Here is a 17479-nt window from a genome sequence, read left to right as displayed (position 1 = left end):
CCAAGGAACGTTCGATCCAGGTTTCAGTGAAGCCGACCGGGAAGCCCTTGACTGCGCAGAGGCCATGAGTTTCTGTAGCCCACTCTCAACTGGTTGGGAAACAGGCACATCGGGTAGCAAGCCACTAAATGAGCGGGTCTAGCAAGAAAAAAAAAAAAGCAGCATCTTCAGGCCAGGGCAGTGGTCTGATGGACTGGCCGACCTGAAACTTGGAGGAAGGTGGGGGATGGTGCGCTAAGGCGAAACCTGAAAAACTAACAACCATGTTCAGTGACCGAGAGGGAACGCAGTGTGCCTGAGGACGCTTGGAGGGACACTAAGAAAACACGAGGTGACCATGGCATTCCGGAAGGGTAGCTCTGGTGTCGATCCCCTCCGGGCAGAACTCAGGCGGGCGAGACGCTGGCACGTGGGGCAGAAGGACCAGGAAAGCGAAAAGAGGCCGGAGCGAGCCAGCTCGCCACCTACCCGCCGCGGCTGCTCGGTGAGAACGCGGGTGCGGACGCCGGACTCCCCGGGATCCCTGCAGCAGGGAGGTACGGAGCGCCCCGAGAACCCGCCGGGTGCGCCCATGCTCGCGCGCGCGCGCGCGCTTTTCCCGGACTAGCCGCTCCGGGGGCTCGCGGGCTTGGGGGCGTGGTGTGTCCTGGAGGGGGCGTGTCTGGGGCGTGGCCTCGGGCGCGGGCGCCGCGGAGGGAGGGTGTCGCTCAGAGGGAAGCGGCCCGCGGCGGAGGGAGGGGAGCCCGAGTCCTGGAAGTGGAGCTCCGCGCTGGGACTGGTTCCTTCGCAGCCATTTTCTGTCCAACCAAACAGCCGATTGGAGACGGGAGCCAACCAGGGCTGCATTGGAGGTTTGTGTCTCGCTTCGGCCAATGATCGCTCCTAAACCGACTCCACTTTAGCTCGAATGAAATGTCCGTCTCCTCCCGGCGCCGTCCCCGCCGCCCAACGCCGCGTCGGTCGGGGGGCCGCTCTCCGGCCGCAGCCTCCCGGAGGGTCGGGCCTCCGGGGCGAGGCCGCCGCTGTGCTTCGGGCCGGGCGCGGGGCGGCGGGCGCTTTGTGCGCGGGGCCGCGAGCTCGGCCGAGCTGGGCCGGGCCGGGCGGCTGCGGGGCTCTCGCGGCGGCAGCCCCCGGGCCGGCTCCATTTTGTTGGGCGAGCGGGCGAGCGGGCGGGCGAGCGGGCGGGCGGGTGGGGAGGGAGGGAAGGCGGCCCGGGCGAGCGCGGCGCCCCGGAGCGGCCGCTTTGTCTCCCGCTTCCCAGCGGCGGTGGCGGCGGCTGTTGGGTGCGGGCGGCGGGGGATGCGCTCAGCTGGGCCACCCGGGCACCTGCGAGCCGAGCAACGAGCGGCCTGGCGCTCCCCCGGCCCGCTCCGCGCCTACAGCATGCAGCCATCTGGCGGCTGGCGCGCCCCGGACTTGCCCCGAAGGTGGGATGGGAACCTTGGAGGTTTGCACGGTGGTTCAGTCACTCGTGCTTGGTGGGGGTGGGGGCGCGGGAGGGTCTGCGAGAACAAAGAATTACCGAGCACCCACAGATCGTTTTTCTGGCGCAGAGTGCTACAACAGGGCTGTTTGGTTTAGGCAAGGTTAGGTAGCAGGCGACCTTTAAAAAAAAAAATGGCATCCCGCTAATCCTGAGGACCCTAGTTTTGTGAATCGTGCCACAAATCACCAGGGTGGCTTCACCTCTCAGTTCGGAAACTAGATCGGCAGCCGAAAGTGATGGCTCAACTCGCCAGTAGTGGTGGCATTAATAAACAGGAGATTTACGGATGAAGTGTTGAGAGTTTTATCGGGATTCCTTTAAAAGGCAAATTCCTCCTCTGCACTGCTCTTGTAGCTTAATTTAAGGATTCTATCGATGCGAAACTGTGGTTGTCGATGCCAAAGAATAAAGGTTGGAGGAAGGGAAGACTGCTTTTCTTGGATGCAGATTTGCATTTCTCAAACATTAAAGCAGATGTATGGATTCCCTTGAGCTATTGCAGATTATAACCTGCCCCTAGGAAAATGTTTTCCATGCCCAGTGACTGCGTGATTTTATTCTTAATGGACGCAACCTAAATATATACTTAGCCAACTATTTGGGTTACTTGTGTGGTAACCCACACCCCTCCTAAGCAGTATTCATACACATACCCAGCTCCCGTGTTTACGTGTTCAAACACTAAAGCTACAAGAGCAGTTTTGGATCTAGTAAAGGGACATAATTTGGAAGGATGATACAAATTACTTTTAAGAGTCTAATATGTTAGGCAGTCGTGGCTGTCTGGTCCTTTAATGCCATTTTCAGAATTCAACTCAACAGCCCGTTTCTTCCCCTGTTTACTACATCCCATGCTTCAGTGGAAACCAGTATTCTTCCTTTAACATTAACACTGGAAGGAGTTTTGCAAACCCCCATTTAATTGTTTGAAAAGGGGGGGGGAGGGACGGTAAATAGGAAGGGTGCCAGTTCTGTCATTGGTTCTGATTTACTCAGTTAGTTTTGCCTTACAGTGAGACCGAAGCGCTGTCTTGATGCCATTTTAGCTCACAATGAAGGTGCTCCAAAACCACAAATAAGGGCCCTGTGCAGTCTTTGTTTTGGTGGGCCCTTTGGGTGGTGTGTCTTTACTTGTAAGATAAATGCATTACAGTTTGACATAAATTTTTTTCTTCCTTTTGAGTTAAAAAGAATTTATATGTCCCTGGAACATTTAAGGAAGCCATCCTCAAAAATTGAAGTTAACAGATGGGGTATTTCTGTCTTGGTGTTAATACATATACTTTGGCCCCTTATTTGGAGTATTATGATGAATATTGTAAAATTCAGATCAGGCAGTGGTAGCACACGCCTTTAATCCCAGCACCGGGGAGGTAGAGGCAGGCAGATCTCTGTGAGTTTGAGACCAGCCTGGGCTACGGAGTAAGTTCCAGGACAGGCTCCATAGCTACTGGGAAACCCTGTCTTGGAAACTAAGGGTTATGTTAGAAGCATAACCTCCCTGTAGACCCTCCATTGAGGAAGTCTAAGAGGTAAGATGACCTATCTCTAATTTTAAGAAAGCCTGTAGACTGTGCACTTTACTATTAAGAGATGTTTGTCTTTTAGGTTAAAATTGGGCAAGGATCCACCACCTTTTGACGGTTGTTTGAGAGCACCTCCAATACACAGTTGTGACAGTGTTTCATGACAGTAAGTATCTGGCCATTTTGGTTAATTGTGTATGAAATAAAAGGGGAGGACTGTGTAACGAACCTTAGAAGTCTGGACAGACAGTGCCTGTGCTCATCCTTTTGCCTCTGGTCAGCTACCGGCACATGCTCACTGGTTCTTACAGCCCCTTAGCACTGGCTTCTGGGCTGTCTGTTCAGCTGGCGGGGTTATGTGCCGGATGGAAAGGGCTGAAGAAGGGGGATGCGGTTTATGTGGGAATGTCAGGAGGGGTCCTCCCTGGCCCAACATAGCCTGACAGATGGGTGTCACTGGTACATCACAGGCTTGGAGATGGAGGCAGGTACTTGTCCCGGATTGGGGTTTCACAGGCTAGTGCTGTGGCGGCCCCCACCTGGCCATCTGCGTCTTTGGGTCTGACTCTGCTACAGGATCCGTGACCTCAGGCAGGGTAGTTCCTGTGAGTCACAGTTGCTTCACTCTCAAAGGGAGACCTGCATTTGGTGGTCCCTCGGGCATAGGCTAGTGCTAAGAGTTTTCTCAGGGTAGAAGGGGAGGTTTGGATTCGATGCCAGAGACCTTGTGGAAGCAGTTTTGGGAAGTTCGCCTTGATCGTGTGCTAGGCTGGGCTGGGTGGTGATCCAGTCGGATAGAAAGGTGGGAAAGGAGCTGCTGCTGATCAGTTAACCTAGACCAGGAGACTGGCGCTCTTTAGAGTCGCCAGATAGGGAGATGACTTAAATTCCGGTGTCCTAGTGTTCACTGATGGTTGGGTGCTTACATGGCAGGCAAAACCGTGATTGTAACTTGGTATTTATGAGAGTGGAGGTACTATTTAATGAGTTGATTAGAAGAGTAGAGAAGAAAGAGCCAACAGTAACCTTGGATGCAGCTAACAGTTAGGGGACAGAGTAAGAGAGTCACTCTGGGAGTCTCGGGAGGGAATCGGGCAGCGGGGTCAGTCTGCAGTGGGAGATCTGGAAAGGCGGCTTTCCGAGGGGTTCCGTTGGCACCTTGGCGTTTAAGAGCCTGGGAGTGAAAAGCTTCGTAAGGACCACGTGACTCCATGAGATCAAAAGCCAGAGGGAGTGGGAGGGTGTGCCACAGCCGTGAGGGCACTGCCGTGTGTAACGGGGCGCGTGTGTGTCGGGAGAGTGAGGAAGGCAGGCAGGGCTGCAAACAGAGGAGATGAGGAATCCCCATAGTGTTTCTGACCCTGCAGAAAAGACAGCCATAAGAGGTTAGGTCTGAATGAGAGGAAAGAGAAGAGCCAAGCTGTTTGAAAAGGCGTAATTACAAGCCGCTGAGGCTGGTGTGCTCGTGGGAAGCACCATGCCTCTGCTTGGGCCTTTTGTGCAGTGACCTGTCCCAGCAACCCCGGCTCTTTCCATAGAGGATGGACGTGACCCTTGACCAACACTTGTAGTTAGTGGGAGCTGCCTCCACCTCAGACAAGCCCAAGGGGCACACTGGTCCCGAACTCCAGAGCACATCTTGAACCACTGTTTCGGAGCAGCTTCAGTGCTTTCGTTATATACTCAGTTGCCGGAGAATGAAGAGAGAGGTACATGGAAAGTCAGGCCTATGAACTATAGGAAAGTGACCAGGACCATGTCTGTAAAGAACACGGGGGCTCTAGGTGTGAACCCCACTTACTCCATCAGCTCGGGCAGGTCCACACCCTCATCTCCCTCTTCTTTTTAAAAATTGAATTTGGTTAGTGTGTGTGTGTTGGTGATGGCGTGAATATTCACGCCAAGGCCAGATGTGGAGGTCAAGGTCACTGTGACTGCGGTCTGAGGGATCCAGCTCAGGTAGTTAGGCTTGGAGCCTGAGTGCCTGCTGAGCATCTCGCTGGCCCGTGGCCAAGCGTCTTAAGCTGCTGCATAGGGCCTTGAAATCTGAGATGGTTAGCAGTGCTCAATAAACACACGTGTTAAAGAAGACACTGTTTACCAGTGCTTACTGTATTAGCAAGTGATTAGTCTGGTTTGAATAGTGCTACTTTAAAATCAGAATAAAAATAATAAAAATGCATTATCGCGTCATCTTTAAAGAACAGCATTATCAATTCAGCTGGGTAGCGTAGTCGTTGGACCTAATATAATGAGAAGATCTCTGAATTTCAGTTCCCCAGGCCTAGAAGATTTCCAGTCCCGGCCAACTAGGCCCCTTGTTGCCTTATCCTTGCGTCCCTGGCCTTTCCATCCCTTTCCTGCCCTCTGCATCTACAGCCACACTGGTAGCTGGTGCGGATTCCAGCATCGCTCTCCCTTGAGCTCTCTGCAGCCAGGCAGAAGTGCTGTGTGGTCACTCTGTCCTGTGCACGTGCAGGGCTCACCTCACTTCCCACTGTATCAACAGTGTTGCAGACCCTTCTGTCTTCTGGCTCTAGTTGTGCTCCCTCCAGGCATTTTCTGTACTGGATGAGAGACTTGTACTAGAACTCGCCCTTTGACGGCTCTTGGCCACAGGGGAGGAGCTTAGGGCGTGCGCGTGCGTGTGTGTGTGTGTGTGTGTGTGTGTGTGTGTGTGTTTCTCTATTTCTTTCTGAAACATCATCGCATGCCCTCCCCCCACTCCCTTTGGGCCTGATTTCTATTCTTTTAGTCTCAGTTTCAATGCCATATCCTTTGTTGTTGTTTATGTTTCCCGTGTGTCCTGGATCTCACTCTGGCCTCAAACTCAGAGATCTGCCTGCCTCTGCCTCCTGAGTGCTGGGATTAAAGGTGTGCACCACCACTGCCAGCTAAAAGCCATCTCCTAATGAAGCTTTCTTTTCTTGGCCCCTTCAGACTAGTGAAGCCCTTTTGAAATAAGGTCACTAGCAAAAGCTCTTTGTTTTTCTCATCACTGACAGCATTAGCAGCTGGCTGATTGGATGTCATTATTTATGTAAATACATAACACAGAACACTGCCATTCTACTGTGCTCAGTATTTACAGATAGGTCTGAGCCATACAGAAGCCCCGTGAGCGTACGTCCACTTCATCCACCTGTTGAAGGTCTCGTGGCCAGTGAGGAGCAGGAAATTCAGACTGGGAGCCCGTGGACTGCTCCCTACTCCCTCACCCTGTCCCCAGGTTACATAACACTTGTTTTCTCTGCAGGCTGAGGACAGAGCCCTTATCTGTTATTTGCTGTTAGATGGCCACACAGTGCGGACAGTAAACACTAAGTACTCACTCAGTGAAATGTTTGTTGGCCGACTTTCATCTATTCTCTTTCATAAAAATTCCATAGAAAAACAACCCTTTAGCCTTTCTAACAAGCTTTCCCCACTTCCTTACGTACAGCAGGGCAGCTGGCAGCAGAGCTGAGGCTGCTTATCCCAGTAAGGCTGCTGCTGGTGGATCAGAGTGAACATTACAGATCCCAGAACAGGAGAAATGAAGGATTTCCAGCAGGGAGGGGAGTGCTGGGATTAGGTCTGGGGGGGGGGGGGGTTTAATGGTAGATAGAAACAGAAGGAGGGAAGTGACAGGAAGGCAAAGACTTGCGGCAAGCCAGTGCTGCAGGAACTGCATGCCAGACACTGTTTTCGCAGCCCTGTCATGCTAATTCTGATGGCATGGAAGAGAGGAGTGCAGGCAGTCCACAGGACAGCACGATGGCAGGCGTCCGCCCTTTTGCTCTGGTATCTTTGGTTGTATTTATAAATTAATTCATCTCTAGTCCACGTAGCTCTTAGAACAGTCTCTTGCCCAGGGGCGTTAAGGTGAGTATCCTGTGAACATTCACTTAGCCAAGAATTTCAGTTAGCCGACCTCACTAGTCAAGATTTAGTTCCAATTGTGGGTTCTGAATCAAATCTTTTGTTCTTATTTTTCCTTTAAAACAGTGAAGCCTCAGCTATTCTAGTAGAACATCTCTCCATGGCCAGTAGGTCCATTGTCATAGCCCTGAAAGCATTTATGACCAAAGACGTAGCCTTTCTGTTGGGGTGGTGGATGCCAGGTGCTAGAGTAAGATGGGGAGGCAGAACTGGTCCATGTGTATAGAAATGAGTGTGACCCTACATCTCCACAGACAGAGGCTCCTTTAAACAGTTAAGTTACAGAAATGTGTCTGTCTACAACGGAACTAGATGGCAAAGCCACCAGATGCATGGGAGACATGCCATGTTGGAAACTTGGAAATCAGCCTGGTGCGTTGGTTTAGAAAAAACCCACAGCGATGGAGAATGTACTCTATGAGGAGTGGGTGGCTGCAGTCAGGGCTGACTTCTAGGCCTTAGCTCAGTGTGCCAGTTAGACTCCACATGCTTGCCATGCAGATAATGCAGCCTTGGGTTTTCCGTACACACAGGCCAGTCCTTCCGTGTTTAGTATTTGCAAAGCAGAAAGCCTTCTGGATCTGCTGGTGGTAAAATTAAATGGAATCTGTTCAGGGCTAATGCGTTCCCCCCCAGATTTTTTTCTCTTAGAGATCGTTTCTCATAGCCCTAAGCAAAATAAGACAAGTTGGGGCTGAGGAAGAGCGTAGTTGACTCAGCACCTGCTACATGAGGACCTAAGTTCAATCTCTAGCACACGTATGAAACAGCCCAGTGTGTGTGTGCGTGGTGTGCGCATGTGCCTGCCTGCCTGTCAGTGTGTGCACCTGTGTTGGAAACACCCCCAAGCCGGACTGGCTAGTTGCAGGCCTGACACCTGAGGTTGACCTCAGGCCTCCACGACACAGAGTCACTGTAAGGCTGCTTCTTCTTCTCTGTGTTTGTGTTTTTTCTATGTCTGTATTCAGGTCTCTTAAATATTTCCTTTTGTTTAAAGAATCAAAAAATTTGTGGAGCTAGGGGAAGAGAAATCACTCAGGTGATGAGCTCGTTCAGAACCTGATGTAAAGCTTGCGGTGGCAGCATATGCCCGTCTTGTCAGGTTTGGGTCAAGGCAGGAGGCCGTGTGTTCAGCTGTCCGTGTGACGGGACCTGGTGGACAAAGGTGGCAGGGGGGTGCAGCAGGAGCAAGGGTGGCTGGTCCTTCCTGTGCAGGGCGTGTGGGAGGGGCGGGGCTGGCCACTGCCCAGGGACTGCTGTGCTCGCTTGATCTGCTGTTCCAAGGAGAAAGTGTGAGCTAAGGCTGACTGCTCTGTATTTGAGCATTATATAGTTGATTTTACACGTATTACATATGGAAGGTAGACAGGAATGCTGAGTAGTTAGCAGATTATTGAGAAACTTCGAATTGGCTCACCCAGCGAGAGTTTGTTTTCTGAAGAGCACTGACAGACTTTGTCTCCTTAGATGGATGGCGATAGCTCGACCACAGACGCTTCTCAACTGGGCATTTCCGCGGACTACATTGGAGGAAGCCACTATGTTATACAGCCTCACGATGGTAAGACGCACAGCTAGAACCAGACACCGTAGGGCACCAGAGTCTTGACAGCACAGTGAACAATTGCATGCCGTGGTTCCCTGGAAATCTAAATGAGGGCCTGGTCTAGGCACACAGTCTATATTCCCACCTTTCTGGGAGGCTGGAGCAGGAGTGCTATAAGTTCAGGACCGGCCTAATCAGCTTGATGAGACCCTGTCTCAAAAAGTTATGGCCAGCTATGGTAATGCATAGAGCTTTAACCCAGCACTCAGGTGGCAGAGGCCAGCCTGGTCTACATAGAGTGTTTTGGGAAAGCCAGGGCTACATAGAGAAACCCTGTCTCAAACGAAAGAGAAGTGGGGAAGAGAGGAAGGGAGAGGAGAGAAAGGCATCAGCTAGATAGAACTCAGTGCTTGGTCCTTAGCTCTTCCCCTAAGACCCTTGCTCCAGTCCAAGTATCCCAAAAGCCAACCTGTTGTAGAAGCACACACTGCTGTCTTTATTAGACACACTCTTCGGGAGAGTGGCAAGGCCTAGGCAGAGTTCTCTAAAAGGGAGCTCTAAAGAGTGTCAGACTTTAGCACTGACTCCCTCTGAATAGTAAGGGGAATTCTTATGCTAATCACCAGGAATAGTTTGCTTTTGTGGCATTTTAATTTGTAAAATTAGACATTAACATGTATTTTTTTAGGAGCTCTGAAGGGATTAGTGTTACTAGATACTATTACTTTTTTCCAGTTGGATCAGTAATATTCAAATCTTAATTTTTTAAATCTATAGAATTCAATATAAAATTTATATGAACAGGTTTATGTAAGTGCTGGCTAGGAGTTTTATACTTTATAAACTTTACATATACAAGTTTATAGAAACTTGGCTTTGGATAAACATAAACTTAGTCTAGTAATATTTAAGGAGCGTAGGTTGCAAACAGTTTTATAGCTAAGTTAGGCAGTGAATGAGGCTTGGCTTTGCCAGTGCTGGGGATCGAGCCCAAGACCTTGTGGCTGCCCCCCAAACACTTCTCACTGAGTTCCTTCCCCTAGAGGTGCGCATCTGCACACAAAGCTGACCCTGGTATCAGGAAAGGATCTTGATAGGGAAAGGAACTGTAACACTGTCACAAGAAGAAGCACAGAGAACTAGCCAAGGCATTGCCTGGAAGGGGAGGGCTCTCTGCAAGGTGCCATAAAGTGCTGTTAGTGGAGCCTCTTGAAGAATGGGGTGGTGGGGTTTACATGACAGCAAAGACAAAAGAATTGTAGGCACTGGGTTTGAGATGAGGAAATGTGGAAAGCACAGTTAGCATGGTCTTTGAGGAGCATCGGGTGATGAGCTGCAAGGCTCTTGCTTTAGATCATTAGATTGTCTTTCCAAGGTGGAAGGAAAATATGAGTAGTGTTTAAACGATTCTTTTTACTTGTGTGTATGTGCCTGGGTGAACCTATGTGCACCATGTGTGTGCAGTTGCCTGTGGAGGCAGAGGGCATCAGATCCCTTGGAACTGGAGTTACAGGCGGTTGTGAGCTGCCTGATGTGGGTGCTGGGAACCGAACCCGGGTCCTCTGCAAGAGCAGTAAGTGCTCTTAACCGCTGAGCCATCTCTCCAGTCCCTAAACCTAATTCTTAAAAAACTTTCTTTAGATACTGAGGACAGCATGAATGATCATGAAGATACAAATGGTTCAAAAGAAAGTTTCAGAGAACAAGATATTTATCTTCCAATTGCAAATGTGGCTAGGATAATGAAAAATGCCATACCTCAAACAGGAAAGGTAACGTAGAGGAGACTTTGTCTGGCTTTTCTTTCCAGGGGGAGGGAGAGGGCGTGGAAACTGGAAGACACATGGATACGTAGTCCAATCAGTAGTGAGCTATTGATTTCCATCCCCAGCCTTTTAGCACATCAAATATTTGTTGGTGACGACGTGGCTGCCGCAGTGTCTGTACACACTCCATACATACACCTAGAGTGCCGGTGGCTGAGGTGGCATTGGACTGGCAGCTGTACGAGTTCCAGGACACCTCGGTATTTGGAAACAGCTGTTTACATTTTTATACAAATAGAGGAGATACACACCTCAGTTGGTGCGTGCATGTGCACATACACACACATACATCTTAGACTTCTCAGCCAGCTGTGGTGGCACTTGCTTTTAATTTCGGGAGCTGAGGCAGAAGGATTGCCAAGAGTTCAAGGGCTACATAGCAAGTTCCATACCAGTCTTGGCTACATGATAAGATCTTGTATCATAAAACCTTATCACTTAGCTTATCATTTGGTCTGAGGTAAATTTCCTACTTTATATATATAATATATAAAACTTTGAAAGAAATATACTGATAATACGTTACTCACACTGTAGTTCTGATCTGAGCTATTCCTACTTAGGTTTCAGGGCAGAGCAGTTGTTCTGGATCTGTTTTTAAGTAGCTCATGCCTGCTCAGTCTGTCATCAGAACCCCAGCCATCTGGGCCAGCAACAGCTGAAATGCGCTGCTTTGGAAGGAGGCACACCACAACTAAACCACATTTTAGAGGCCTGGGGTGAGGACAGTGATTGCATGGTTCTGCTACAATATGTAATACATACGATAGCATATATACACATATATAAATGTAATATATACGATAGCATATATACACATATATAAATGTAATATATACGATAGCATATATACACATATATAAATGTAATATATACGATAGCATATATACACATATATAAATGTAATATATACGATAGCATATATACACATATATAAATGTAATATATACGATAGCATATATACACATATATAAATGTAATATATACGATAGCATATATACACATATATAAATGTAATACATACGATAGCATATATACACATATATAAATGTAATACATACGATAGCATATATACACATATAAATGTAATATATACGATAGCATATATACACATATATAAATGTAATATATACGATAGCATATATACACATATATAAATGCTAGGAAATGTCATGGACATGGCTTCACATGGAAGTAGACAAAGTCAGACACTTAGCTTGCATCCTTTTGTTTCTGCCCAGTCCATTATGCAACTCATTTACTTCTCCACCGTATAAAATGGACATGGAGGTGAATGACAGTATATATATTTATTTAGAGAGGAGTGTGTGTGTGCAATTGCATATATGTACACATACCACCAAACGTGCATAAAGGGTAGGGACAACTTATGGTTCAGTTCTTTGCTTTCATCATTTGGGTCCTGGGGACCAAAAACTCAGGTGGCCAGGTTTGGCCGCAAGCACCTTTACTTACTGAGCCATCTTGATAGGACCCAGCCACAGTAATTTTTCAGGGAGGAATTTGAGAGTCAGCTACTGCTGTAAGTGGCTCTAGAATTGCTTGATCTATTTTGTTTTCATCATTAGACCCCAGACCTTTATTTTATAAGTATGCTTGTATGTATGTATTGAGACAGGGTCTTACTGCGAAGCTATGCGTGGCCTGAAACTTGTCATGTAGCCCAGGCTGGCCTTTGCCTACTTCTGCCTCTCAAGAATGAAAAGCACTTACCACCATGCCCAGCAGACCCCAGAGGTTGACGAGAATTCTCATTCTTCATAATGATGTGGAGGGTGTGTGCTGTTGTAGGCAGCACTCAGAACCCAAACCTGACATTTTCTAGCCTCAGTAGTTAAAAAAGAAAAAAAATCAGTAATTTACTCTTAAGTTTTCTGTTGTTGGAGGAGGTGCTTGTTTGTCCCGGCCGCCCTACTAGCTTAGCCCTGAAATAACCACACAGAAACTGTATTATTTAAAACACTGTGGCCATTAGCTCTAACTTCTTATTGGCTAACTCTTACATACTTAATTAACCCATTTCTATTAATTTGCATATCACCACAATGTAGTGGCCTTACCTTCTTCCAACATTCAGTCCATTCCTTCCCGCCTACCTAAGTTCTGCCCTGTCAACAGGCCAAAGAAGTTTCTTTATTCATTAATGGTAATCACAGCATACAGAGGGGACTCCCACATCATTCGGTGAATTCAGATTTGTATTTTCTGAACTTTTTTATTTTAGCATTTTGTGTGTATTAGTGTTTTGCCCGAATGTATATCTATGCACCCCGTACATACCTGGTGCCTGGGGTAGCCAGAAAAGGGAGTCAGGTCTCCTGGAACTGGAGTTAGATGGTTGTGAGCCACCATGTGGGTTCTAGAAATGGAGCCCATGTCTTCTGGAAGAGCAGCCAGTACTCCTAACCACTGCACCAACACTTCAGTCCAGGGTTTTTGGGGGGAGGGGGCGTTTATTTTGTATGTCCTTATTCATGGAAACGCTGAGAAGTGTTCCCTGAGTCTTGGCCCTCTGTGTGCTCGGTGCAGGCATCCCTATGGGATGGGAGCTGCTCAGTGTACATAGCGGCGGCTCTTAACCATCTCTGTTCTGGTCTCTTTGAGTAGTTGCAGAAGTTCCTCTCACTTTTATGTCCGTTTTTGTTCTGTTTATTCTCAGTCCGAGTCAGCTGTTGCCAACATTGTTAATATTTAAGGACTGAAGCCCAACCATCCTCAGCGCAAGGAGTGTGGCGCAGTTGCTAGAGTGCTGGCCCAGTATGCAGGAGCCTGGGCTTTTATAACTGGGCACGGTTATAAGAGGTAGAGGCAGGAAGATCAAAGGTTCAGGTTATCCTTGACTACATAGAGCGTGCCCAGCCTGGGCTACATGAGACCATGTATTGAAAGATGTCTGTCAGTACAGTGTGGTATGGTGTGTAGCTTTGTTTTCTTAGGTGTTAAGAAGGTAATACTTAGTTTCTACAAATTCACCTATGTTTTTTTTCTTCTTCAGATTGCAAAAGATGCCAAAGAATGTGTTCAGGAATGTGTGAGTGAATTCATAAGCTTCATCACGTCTGAAGCGAGTGAGCGCTGCCACCAGGAGAAGCGGAAGACGATCAATGGGGAGGATATTCTTTTCGCCATGTCCACCCTAGGCTTCGACAGCTATGTGGAGCCTCTGAAATTGTATCTCCAGAAGTTCAGAGAGGTGAGTGCTGTGCTGAGGACAGTGGGTGTCACCGTCCACTCAGGGTTCGGAATATGTCCCTTAAAATGCTTTGCAGCAAAGTACGTAACATTTCCAGTAGCATTTGCTGTATTAGAGTATGTTAAATACCACGCCTTTCCTTGTTTGCTGTTTATTATGAACTTCAGCAGGTGAGCGGTGATGAAAGGGATTCTGGGTTTGTGCTGCCAGGCGGCAGACCGGTGGAATAATTCAGGCTTTGGTTCCCCGTCTGTAACAAGACTTCCACCGTAGGATTACTGAAAAGACTGAATGGTGGGCAGTGCTGCTGGGTTTAACTTAGGAGCCGCTGGCCAGCGTGGGACTTCTCAGTGACCATCCCCTTGTGTGTATGCACACGAGCTACATCTGCTGTCTAGCACTTGGCACCTTAGTTTTTGTGCCAGGTCTCACTGCGTCAGAAGTCCTGTACCTGGCTAGGCTGACTGGCCAGTAAGTCCCCAGGACCCTCCTGCCAGTCTCCCAGCACTGGCACACACCAGCTCTTAGTGGATCCTTAGGACTCTGTGATCGTGTCTTTAGTCCCTGGAACTTAGTGGCTTTTGCGTGAAATAATTTAAGTGGGAAAACGGAGAGTCCACAATATTCTTCCAAGTATTTCCCACAATACTTTCTTTGATGCTGAAGAGTACCACAGACCTGGGAAGCAGGTGGACTTTTGATGTCTCTGGTTTAAACTAATTTGCATAGGGGCTGGAGAGATGGCTCAGAGGTTAAGAACACTGACTGCTCTTCCAGAGGTTCCTAGTTCAATTCTCAGCAACCACATGGTGGCTCACAACCATCTGTAATGAGATCTGGTGCCCTCTTCTGGCATGCGGGCATACATGGAGGCTGAACACTATGTACATAATAAATAAATCTTTAAAAAAACTAATTTGCATTTAAGGATATTATACACTATGCTTGGCGCTTCCCAGTATTTCCCAGCTGGCTTTCCACATTGACGACACACAGGAACATGCCATAAAGGGTTAATAAAAGACTGTTATGGTTGTCCAACTCAAGTTTCCAGTTCTGGACATCACGTTCTCATTTAGAAACAGTTCAGATGTGAACCCTTGTTTTGGCTTCTTTATTCCCTAGGCCATGAAAGGAGAGAAGGGCATTGGTGGAGCGGTCTCGGCTACTGACGGGCTAAGTGAGGAGCTCACAGAAGAAGCCTTCAGTAAGCATTTCCCAAGCTGTTGCTGGGGGTGGGCTGTCGAGTCAGGCGCTGAGCAACTTGTCAGGAACTTGTTCTAAATGACTTCTATAAGTTCATGTCCTTATGTGAAGGCAGCGAGGGAAACGTGGAGATTTTAACTGGGAGGACACCATGACTTCAGCGATAATTCCCAGTCATTTCCATAGCTTCTGAGAGGACATGGAGAGAACTGTGGGTTATAACAAACCTATGTGATGGAAATGTTGGCACGGGAGACGTCACCCCCACAGCGTGCTGCTCAGTCCTGTGTTCTCTGGCCACACCCCGTGGTGAGACTGGGGCCAAGCATAGAGTCCCTGTTGCTAACTACAGTCTAGAGAGGCACGCGGTTGAATTGGAAGGCACAACAGGACAAAAATGTGACTTATTTTTTTTTTCGAGCCTTTTTTAAAAAGAAAATATAAAGTTTATGATCTTACATAGGATTATATTCTGCATATATGGGAGAACTGTAGTGGGACATTAATGACTTGAAATTAAGGGTGAGGCCAAGAGTGTAAGAGTATTTCCCCTTTAATTTTTTTTCTTCTCTTCCTTTAGCTAACCAGTTACCAGCTGGCTTAATAACTGCAGACGGCCAGCAACAGAATGTCATGGTTTACACCACGTCCTACCAACAGGTACGGTGCCTGCCGGCTCTGCACTTCAGATGCTTCAGACAGACTGGAGTCACTGGAGTCACTGGCTTTGCTTAATCACCCAGAATTTCAACTTACTATTAAGGATGTAGTAAAATTGCTTTCTCAAAATATTTGTCAGAATGCCTTAATGATGAAGACATTTCCCAGGTGCTCGCACTGTAGAGAAGGTAGCTGGCATAGCTCCAAGGGGCGGCGGGTGGCGGCCAACTGTGGGAAGCAGATCTGTCCGGGGCACAGTACTTTAAACTTTGAGATATCGTAATTTACATTTTGCAATCCTAGATTTCTGGTGTCCAGCAAATTCAGTTTTCGTGATCTGAAGAAATGACGGAAAAGGCTGTGGAGAGTCTGACCGAGTCTGGAATCGGCTCGGGAGGAAGTGAGGGCCAGGTCGCCTGTTTGTACAGTAAGCAGCTGTAATGTAGCTTCCTGATGCTTGACTCATTGAGAATCTTTTTCATGGGTAATTTTAAAGAAAAAATTGGACTTCAAAGGTATTAAAATATTTTTGTTTTGTATGAGAGTTTGTTGCTCTGTATGACGCCTGTATGCATTGTATATTGCAATTTATTCCTGTCAGAGATTTGTAGACAGTTTCTTATTTTCATATTGAATCATGTTATTTTGTAATTCAAGTAAGCAGCTGGGTTAATTCATGATGTTTGCCCTTTTAATAAAATATGAGGGTAGAGTTCATTTTGAATGCAAGTTGCCTTTATTAAAATTTTGAGTTTGTCTTGGCTATATACTATCTTGCATGATAACCTAGCTAGATTTTTACATTTACTTTATTTATTGAAATTAATTTTTTTTTGGTAAAGTAATAGCTTAAGCAGTATCTTTTTTCAATGTAACTGAATAATGAAGTTGGATGCAGAAGCAAGTATTGTCTGGCTTATAAACCTGGTGCCCACCACTGTCCATGACCTACCTGTTCAGGTAGCTCTAGTTACTATGTGTTAGAACTCACTTCCATTTGACATAGTCTTACAGCCCTTAAGACAGTTTTTCTGCGCAGCTTTGGAGCCTGTTCTGGAACTTGCTCAGAAAACCAGGCTGGCCTCGAACTCACAGAGACCTGCCTGCCTGTGCCTCCCGAGTGCTGGGATTAAAGGTGTGTGCCACCACTGCCCAGGGAAGTAGTCCCTTTTTTAAAAGTATTACAGCGTCCTCTTCAAGAAGAGGGTGTCTTAGTTCACAATAATGTCATATCACCTTTTGCACAGAAAGGTCAGACTCCTGTTGAGCTGTGGGGACTAGACAGGCGGGTGTGGTTCTGTGCAGGCGGTTTACAGGGATGAGTGAACACACAGGAGAGCAGTGAAGACTACGGACGGAGCCTTGTGGTTGCTGTCATGCTGTGCAGTGAACAGGAGATGATACAGCTTTGTACAGTTAGTAGTGTGTGCTTGGGTTCCCTTTTTAAAGTAAAGACTTATTTTCCCATCTATTCTTTCTGTAATGATTACTTTAAACTTTTGTGCATGTGGTGGTAGTTTTGTCTCTATCAGAAGATGGCTTATTGTCCAGTTTGTCCAGAAGGAAATTTGTGGGACTCTAGTGGAGGAAGGAGAGCAGTTTCCTGGAAACAAGCTGAAGGGTAACAGCACTTTGCCAGGAGTCTTGGAGAACATAGCTGGCTATTCAGAGACAACTCCTCCCTCTTGTACCCCTTTCAATAATGCTTCATGGTAGAAAATGCACATAGGAAAGAAAGGGAGAGGATGTAAGCAAAGTCAAGTCACCCTACTGTGTTGAAATAACCAATGTTAATATTTTGATAAATCATCTGTCCTTTTACTTTGCTAAATATGTATATTTTTATAAAAATGGGCTTATGTTGTGCACACTGTTTGTAACCAGCTTTTTCACTTAACAATATATTGTGAACATCTTCCCCAGGTTGTGAATGGCCTTTCGCATCATGTTTACTGGGTTTTTATTCTGTTGTATGACTAAATCATGATTAATTTATTTAATCGCCTACTGGAGATTTTGACTTTTTTCATCTCTTTATAGTTATAAATAACCCTTCACTGAATCTTGTATAAATCATAACTTTTTTTGAAATAA

At 47.2% G+C, this 17479-nt stretch overlaps 1 protein-coding gene across 3 annotated transcripts; it reads left to right on the top strand.

Annotated features, from left to right (window-relative positions):
• The first annotated feature begins 722 nt into the window (after positions 1-722).
• Nfyb (nuclear transcription factor Y subunit beta) lies at positions 723-17390 on the top strand. Of its 3 annotated transcripts, none has more exons than XM_041665207.1 (8): positions 723-851; positions 3095-3178; positions 8401-8494; positions 10121-10251; positions 13322-13519; positions 14645-14726; positions 15306-15385; positions 15689-17390. In XM_041665207.1, exons 2-8 carry the CDS (start codon positions 3173-3175, stop codon positions 15719-15721), a joined length of 624 nt encoding a protein of 207 aa, XP_041521141.1. In that variant the 5' UTR covers positions 723-851; positions 3095-3172; the 3' UTR covers positions 15722-17390. The 3 variants fall into 3 exon arrangements, with proteins under 3 accessions (XP_041521141.1, XP_041521152.1, XP_041521159.1); XM_041665218.1 differs by lacking the exon at positions 723-851 and adding an exon at positions 1217-1427; XM_041665225.1 differs by lacking the exon at positions 723-851 and adding an exon at positions 2911-3018.
• The last annotated feature ends 89 nt before the right edge of the window (positions 17391-17479 follow it).

This window comes from Microtus oregoni, unplaced genomic scaffold (assembly GCF_018167655.1).
Source record: "Microtus oregoni isolate MIOR12 unplaced genomic scaffold, Mior012 000001F_ref0000356, whole genome shotgun sequence".
In the NCBI taxonomy this organism is placed as follows: domain Eukaryota; kingdom Metazoa; phylum Chordata; class Mammalia; order Rodentia; family Cricetidae; genus Microtus; species Microtus oregoni.
The sequence above is the reverse complement of the archived record's forward strand: the minus strand, read 5'-3'. Positions and strand labels throughout refer to the sequence as shown.

Excerpts from the sequence above, each read along its gene's own strand:
- Nfyb (XM_041665207.1), top strand. Across the intron at positions 8,495-10,120 it reads TGTTATACAGCCTCACGATG|ATACTGAGGACAGCATGAAT; the intron begins GTAAGACGCACA and ends AACTTTCTTTAG. Across the intron at positions 10,252-13,321 it reads CCATACCTCAAACAGGAAAG|ATTGCAAAAGATGCCAAAGA; the intron begins GTAACGTAGAGG and ends TTTCTTCTTCAG.